The sequence below is a fragment of the Sorex araneus genome, chromosome 3 (genome assembly GCF_027595985.1).
Source record: "Sorex araneus isolate mSorAra2 chromosome 3, mSorAra2.pri, whole genome shotgun sequence".
NCBI classification, from domain to species: domain Eukaryota; kingdom Metazoa; phylum Chordata; class Mammalia; order Eulipotyphla; family Soricidae; genus Sorex; species Sorex araneus.
The window spans coordinates 77,355,424-77,364,115 of record NC_073304.1 but is presented as its reverse complement, the minus strand read 5'-3'; the positions used below and the strand labels follow the sequence as shown (position 1 = coordinate 77,364,115).

At 35.2% G+C, this 8,692-nt stretch overlaps 1 protein-coding gene across 1 annotated transcript; it reads right to left on the bottom strand.

Moving 5' to 3' along the window:
• Positions 1 to 7,095: 7,095 nt before the first annotated feature.
• Positions 7,096 to 8,031, bottom strand: LOC129403591 (olfactory receptor 4K1). The gene has a single exon (XM_055132754.1). The coding sequence runs from the start codon at positions 8,029 to 8,031 to the stop codon at positions 7,096 to 7,098; it is 936 nt and encodes a 311-aa protein (XP_054988729.1).
• Between the last annotated feature and the right edge of the window lie 661 nt (positions 8,032 to 8,692).

Below are 8,692 nucleotides of genomic sequence, written 5' to 3'. Positions count from 1 at the left end.
CTATATCTGATGTTTTGCTAGCTTACATTGCATGATTGAAATCCTCTTTCCAATTTTGAGAGAAATCCAAGGGGAGCAAAAACAATTTAAGAAGAGAAACCTTCAAAATCCTTTCTAAACACACAAACACACACACACACACACACACACACACACGAAGCATAGTGAGTCACAGAGTTCATAAATAAATGTATTAAAAGCCATGCTACATGTCTCCAAATCTCGAATAACTAACAAGTAGCTTGCAATAGCCAATTAAAAGAATGTCCTTTCTGAAGGGAAGTCGTTATACCATGGGATTTATTAATATTATTCTGGTTATTTTTTCCAAAAATAAGATGGTAAGAGCTTTTAAATTGCTTCCCTATAAATGTGACTGCATATATCACAAAGAGGACAGAGAAAAAGAGTTGTTCAGGAGCTCATATCAGTACATTTTCTCTCATAAATAATCTCTCTTTTTATGTTCCTTCTTTACCATTGTTTTAAGTGATCAGGCCCATAACCACTAGTATATATATGTTCAGAACCTGAAGGAAATTATATTAGAATAAATAGAAATCTGATGTCAGATATAAGATAATTAGAGTTTTTTTTTCCAATCCTTTACTTATCCCTTTAATGTAAATATTTTCTCAAAATTCATACCATAATATGGTACCCCCAAATTCCCATAGTTTAATTATCACTGATCAACAATCAACTATACAAAAAGTATAAAATCAGAAAGACATTAGTTGGATATAACTAGATAAAACTGTTGAAATATATGCACATCTAGTGTTTGTATGTTGTGGAAATATACCTCCAGGTTAAAATAGAATTGTAATACTGTTGACAAGGTTTATAGAGAAGAACAATGAAAGGAAAAATATTAGTATTGAACTAGTGAGTTTCCAGGAAACTGCTAAAGCTAATAGAGAATCCCAGGTTTTTCTGATAGACTGGTCTGAATCATTAAGTTTCTTCTTTTTATTATTTCAGAGAAATGAAAAAGTTTTTGCTTCCAAATCTATATTTTGTTCTGTTCCTTCTAGGCAATAGCATTTCTAGTAACATAGCGATTTAATCAGACACACTTCCCCCCATTTTTTCTCACTTCCATATTTAATACTATTTGCCTTCTTCTAAAACATCCCCAGTTTATTAAATACTTTCCACTGTAACTCTCTTGTCTAAGACTTTATTTTCTTTATCCTTAAATGCTTCAAAGTCATTCTATAGGTCTCCAATTCAGTAGTGACTTTTCCTAATCATTTTTTCTAGCATAATCTTTAAAGATAAAAGAAAATCAGAATAAAGTTAATAAACATAAAATGGTGCAATTGCTCTAGAAATGAAATATAATTATCTTAGTCATTATTTTATATTTTATGCACTAATTTAAGCCTCATTTCCCTTCACTCTGCTCATTCACTAAATTTTCTACTCAATTAAATATCTTACTCACTAGATTTCTTTCTAAAATTAAAAATTTCTTCACACCATCCTTTTTCACTTTGGGGAGTTTTACTTTCTTTCCACTACTGAACATTCTTTTCCTCTTTAGATCTTCAGATATTATGGTCTTCTCATTTTTCATTTATTATATAAGAGACTATTGCACCAAACAGATTTTTTTGACAATCCATCCCTTTTTTGTTCTTCTAATTTTTCCCCTACCACAGCATTATTTTCTCCCTTTGGAATACCCACTGAAGTTTTATTTTATTTGATGTTGTAGTTTTTGTTTCTCTCTTTGCTCTTATGCACTCCATTACTATAAGCTTCCCATGGGCAAGAAGTGAATACTTTAGGGTTATTTTCTAGTACCTGACACAGGAGGTAGAGCACAGAAGTACCATTCTCATTGCATCTTGTCAAGAATACAAATTGTTAGCATGATTTATGTGTTAACACAGCGGGTAGGGAGTTTGCCTTGCAGGAGGCCGACCCAGATTCAATTCCTATGCCCTTCTAAGAGAGCCCGGGAAGTTACCCAGAGTATCTTGCCCACATAGTAGAGCCTGGCAAGCTACCTTGGCATATGATATGCCAAAAACATAGCAACAAGTCTCACAAAGGAGACATTACTGGTGCCCGCTCAAGCAAATCAATGAACAATGAGACGACAGTACTACAGTGCTATTTAAAGAAATAAATTTCTGGAGAAGTAAACTGAGAGAATCATTTTAAAAGTTCTAGTATCAATAGCATTACATTAATAGAAAACATTGTATTCATATACTTTATAATGTTTCTTCTGGCTTGTTACACATTTACTCATTGCCTTAAAATCATTCCCTACAAATGAAACATTTGGAAAGTAACACTGCTTTTCACCTAGTCTTACTTTTCACTCTACTTGTTACAGGCTTAAGAAAAATCTGTGAAAAATTTTGTAGTCATATCAAATTTCTTTTTTTTTAAATTAAATCACCATGAGCAACACTTACAAAGTTTTCATGCTTGAGTTTCAGTTATACAATGATGAAACATCCATCCCTCCACTAGTATACATTTTCCACCACCAATGTCCCCAGTATCCCTAACCCACTTTATCCCATCCCTCCCCCTGCATCTATGGCAGACAGTTTCTCTTTACTCTTTCTCTACTTATGGGCATTATCATTTACAATACAGATAATGAGAGATCATCATGTTTGGCCTTTTATCTGCTTTCAGCACACATCTCCCATCCTGAGGGATCTCTCCAACTATCATTGACTGAGTGATCCCTTCTCTATTCCAGCTGCCTTTTTCCCAGCTCATAAGGCAGGCTTCCAACTATGGAGCAGTCTTATTCGTCCTGTCTCTACTGACCTTGGGTGTTAGTCTCATATTCACTGTATCACTGTCATCCCATTGCTCATCAATTTGTTCGAGCGGGCACCAGAAACGTCTCTCATTGAGGGACTTATTGTTACTGTGTTTGGCATATCCAGTACTCATGGGTAGTTTCCCAGGCTCTGCTGCATGGGCTCGATACTCTTGGCAGCTTGCTGGGCTCTCTGAGAGGGGCGAAGGTATCGAACTCGGGTCGGCTGCGTGAAAGGAGAATGCCCAACCACTGTGCTATTGCTCCAGCCAGTCTCATATTATGTTATTTTATATTTCACAAATGAGTGCAGTAATTCTATGTCTGTCCCTCTCTTTCTGACTTGTTTCACTTAGCATAATACTTTCCATGACCATCCACTTATAAGCAAATTTCACGACTTCATCTTTCCTAACAACTGCGTAATATTTCTTGTGTAGATGTACCAAAATTTCTGCAACCAGTTGTCTGTTCTTAGGCACTCGGGCTGTTTCCAGATTCTGGTTATTGTGAACAGTGCTGCAATGAACATGCAGGTGCAGATGTCATTTCTACTGTGCTTTTTTGCACTATTGGGATATATTCCCAGAAGTGGTACTGCTGGTCATCTGGAAGCTCAATTTCTAGTTTTTTAAAGAATGACCATATTGTTTTTCAAAAAGGCTGTTTTGGAAGCAGTCAGTATTCCCACAAACAATGAAAGAGTCCCTTTTTTCACACATCTTTGGCAGCACTGGTTGTTCTTGCTCTTTTTGATGTGTGCCAGTCTCTGTGGTGTGAGACGATATCTCATTGTTTTTTCCGATTTGCATCTCCCTGATGATTAGCAAGGTAGAGTATTTTTTCATGTGACTTTTGGCCATCAAATTTTTTAAATTTTTTTTAAATTTATTTTATTGAATCACCAAGTGGAAAGTTACAAAGTTCTCAGGCTTATATCTCAGTAACACAATGTTCAAACACCCATCCCTTCACCAGTGCCCATATTCCACCACCAATAAAAACAAAAACAAAAGCAAAAACAAAACAAACAAACAAAAAAGAAAACAGTATACATCCCACCCCTCACCCCCCAACCCACCCCGTACGTGAGTGATAATTTCACTTCCTTTTCTCTTTACCTTGATTACATTCCAGATTTCAACACATAACTCTATTGTTGTTAGAGTTTCAAAACAGACTCACTATTTTTGTTGGAATTTATCCCCTAAGAATACAGCTCTATTAACAGGGAAATATTTGATAATAAGTTTTCCACTGATGAGAATGAAGAGATAACCACGGCAGCGCAGTTTACAATTTCTGTATTATAGTAATTAAGTTCACGAAGATTTAAGTTTGAAAATGAATTATTTCCCTTCCTGGAACAGCATGTAGCCAAAGTTAGTTCACAGTCTCCATACATGGGTGCAAGCACTTGCTGGAACCCCAAATCCTAAAGCTGTCTCTGGTTCCTGCTCATTCCACATCCACCGGCTCTGCAGAAGCATGGGCACCCGGGCCGAAAACCCGGCCGGCCGGAGCCGAGCACCGGCCCCGGCTGGGGCTGGCCCTGTATCCCGCGGCTGTTTCAAGTTCAAAGCACACATTTTTTTTTTCCGCGCCAAAAGTTCATACCTTCTCAAAGGACCCACAAAATGTCGGACACCACGCCTTCTCCCGGAGGGGAGAGAGACCAAGAAGGAAGGTTATTTCCTCCGTTAGCTGGCGTGGGGCAAAAGCTTAGTTCACAGTCTCCATACATGGGTGCAAGCACTTGCTGGAACCCCAATTCCTAAAGCTGTCTCTGGTTCCTGATTGTTCCACATCCACCGGCTCTGCAGAGGCATGGGCACCCGGGCCGAAAACCCAGCCGGCCGGAGCTGAGCACCGGCCCCAGGTGGGGCTGGTCCTGTATCCCCTTAAATTTTTTATGTGCTCTCTTTTCTTTCAAAAACATGTGAAAGGTAAAAATATACCAAATGGTGCAGTAAGAATTAAAAAGTGGCTAGAACTGGAAGACTATCTCTCACACTATGAATAATTGATCAAATCAGACACTCATAAATCTTAACTTTTCTCCTCTTTTTTCTACTTTATTTCCTTCTCTCTCTCTCTATCTCCTCTGTCTCTCTGTCTCTATCTCTCTCTGTCTCTCTGTCTCTGTCTCTGTCTCTCTCTCTCTCTGTCTCTCTCTCTCTCTCTCTCTCTCTCTCTCTCGTTTAGACACACATCCAGCAGTGCTCAGGGCCTACTCCTGACTCTGTACCCAGGGAATCAAACCTGGGTCAGCCACAAACAAGGCAAGCATCCTAACTGTTGTCCTACTGCTTTGGCCTTTGCATTCCCTTTAACTTCCCTTCAACTGAGCCTTCCTCCCCTAGACCACTCATTTAGTATAGAAATACTGAATATCAGAACAGAAAAACTTGATTTTCAAGAGTATTATCAAAAACTCTCCATTTTTACCAATGGAAGTTTTTTTGAAGAAAACTAAAAAATACTACCAACAACACTATGACTTTTTAAATATTTATTATGCATAGAAAATGCTTTTGGCACTATACAAAAGTAAATAAAATTTAGTCGAGTTTAAGAGATAAAACTAAACAGAACAAAAGTGAAGTTTCAGAACTCTTTTGTCTAGTAAGACCATAATTCAAAAATGGTATGTTTAAATTTAAAACTCATTTCTACTAGATTAGCATGGCTTAGAATACAGTTAAATAGCTATGTATATAAATACTAACTGAAGTTCTACAATATAGTTAGAATACTGAGATTAATTTAGTTTTACTATTTTTTTGTAAACAAAACTAAAAAAATTCAATGTAGCATTTGGTTTTTGTCAGAAAGATATTTTATAATGTGATTTATTTTTGCCAGAAAATGAAATAAGAATTACAGTTAGGTGAAAATATGAGTATTCGAACATTATATGACTGAAACCCAATCATGAACAACCTTGCAACTGTGTATCTCACTGTGATTCAATTAAAAAATTATAAAAAAGAATAGGTATGGAAATATATATTGCAAAACAATCAAAATCTTACATCTTACTTATGTTTTAATCAGTTTAAGCCTAGCAATCTACCGAGAGTATCCTGCCTTCACTGTAGAGCATGGCACACTACCCATGGCGTATTCGATAAGCAAAAACCAGTAACAAGTCTCACAATGGAGACATTAATGGTGCCCACTCGAGCAAATCAATGAACAACAGGACAGTGCTACAGTACTTCCTATGTTTTAAGAAAAACATTGATGAATATATGGATCTGGAGAAATAGTTCAACAGATGAGTTGCTTGCCTTGTACACAGCCAATCCGTATTCTATTGCTGGCAACCCATATGGTCCAAAAGCACCACCAGAAGTGACTCTTGAGTTCGAGACCAGAGTAACCTTGAGTGTCATGAGTTGTGGCCCAGAAACAAACAAACAAAATATAATGGTATATATATATATATATATATATATATAAAAGTAATTTAGTTTTGTACTCAGTTGAAAGTAATCATTGCCATTTTTTTGCAATCAAATATTTTAAGTAAAGATGGAATTAAATTTTTTTGATATTAATTATTTTAATCATAATGCTTTGCAAACAATTTCAAAGGTAGAATTTTCAGTAACTAATCTGGAATTTCTTAAACCAATTTATCTTACTTAAAAACAAGCAAGATTCATGTATAGATGTATATACTGGTGATAGTGCTTAAAAATCTTGAAAAGAAAAAAAATCTTGAAATAATTATAATGAACAGAAATACATCTCAAGTTACATAAAAGGAAACAGAAAAGTACTGAGACAATACCACACAGGAATAATTATTAACAAATGAATATATAATCAAAATATTAATAACATCTAACAAATACATATTAATGAGGTAACAATCTTTGTTTAAAATATTATTTTTTCAAATAACTCAATATTTGAAACATTAAAGATATTAGAGACTCAACTTACTTCTACATTCTGATTGCAATTTACAAAAATATTATATCCTCAATTGAAGACAATAAACTTTGGTAATATTCTACATTTATGTTCAATGGAATCTAAATTATTTTGAGAGATTTTAAAGTTTAATAAACATTTTCAAGATAATTTGTAGTTTAGAATTAACAACAATGAAAAATTATTGATTATATTTATATAGCTGAGCAGGAATTAGTTTGGTATCATTCTATTTTACTAAAAAATCCAATTCAATAATACAGTAACACATATTAGTAAAAAATATTGGCATAACTGAAATCCAGTGGAGGTTCTTCTTTCCTATTCAGGATTATGCATCCTCAGTGAAAACCCTAGTTTTTCCATGAGCTAATATGACGGTTTCTCAACTTTCGCACGGCAGATTTAAAATCTTCATTCCTCAGAGAGTAGATAATGGGGTTTAATAAGGGTGTACAAACAGTGTAGAACACTGAAAGGTACTTGTCCACAGGAAGTCTGCTAAAAGGCCATATATAGAAATAAATGCAAGGCCCAAAAAAAAGAATCACCACTGTGATGTGGGCAGTTAGAGTAGAAAGTGCCTTGGAAGAGCCACTGGAGGACTTCTGCCTGACAGTTATCAAAATAATGGTGTATGAAACAATTAAAGCTAGAAAACAACCCAGTGATATTAAGCCACTATTAGTTAAAGTCAAAATATCCATTTCATATGTATCCATGCAAGCCAACTCTATCACCAGGGGAAGGTCACAAAAGAAGCTATCTATTTCATTGGGGCCACAGAAAGGCAGATCCACTGTAAAAGCCAAGTGACTCACAGAATGAAGAATACCCACAGACCAGGAAATAATCACAAAAATTATACAAAGTTTTTGAGTCATAATTGTGCTATAATGCAGGGGCTTACAAATGGCTACAAATCTGTCATATGCCATACCTACAAGCAACATCATCTCACTCCCAACAAAACTATGAAGAAGAAATACCTGGGCCATGCATCCCTCAAAAGAGATTGTTTTATGTTCTACAAAGAAGTCAAAAAGCATCTTGGGTGTAGCAAAATTAGATTGGCAGATATCAATGAAAGAAAGATTACAGAGCAGAAAGTACATAGGAGTGTTCAAATTAGAGTCTGACAAAATAATAACAATAATAAGAATGTTTCCCAGCACTGATGCCAAATATACTAAAAAGAAAAAGGAAAACAAGAAAATCTGAAGTTCCCATGAATTAGAAAGTCCCAGGAGCACAAATTCAGATACCACTGATTCATTTGTATGAGCCATGTGTCCAATCTATAGTTACCTGAATAAAAGATAATAAGAAAAATATCACTATGATTTTTCCTTTGTATAATAAATATGCAACACAAGCATTATAAACTTTCAATTAAAATTTTATGCAATATATCTATTTTGTTACCTGTATCTTAATTAACAGTTATAGGTTCATGGAATATTGCAGAAGTATGAAAAGAGAAAACTTGTTATGAATTCTATCATGCTGTGGAAGATAGAAAAACCCTATTAAAATTTTAAAGAAACAAAATATCATAGGCAGCATATCATCATTATTAACAAGAGGAAGTAATTATGGTAAACTGATTCAAAAAAAGGTGTCACTGAGTCAGTAATCGTCAAGCTGAAACTTTTCAAAAGATTCAAATTTTCAAATCTTTCACATGACTAATTGAACATCTTCATTCCTCATTCCTTCATTCAATCGAAGCTAAGTATATTTCAAGAATAACAGGATTAGAGATAATCAAAGTAAAAATTTGAGGGACTCACACAGGGAGACATGGATGGGATAGCCTTGCTGGAGGAGAGAGTATACCAAGGAGAAATAGAATGCAGTTGCAAAAACAAATCAGGAACAAATTAGCATGCAATTATCCTGGAGTACAAGATAGAGTGAACTAGATGTCCTTGAGACTGAGGACCATAA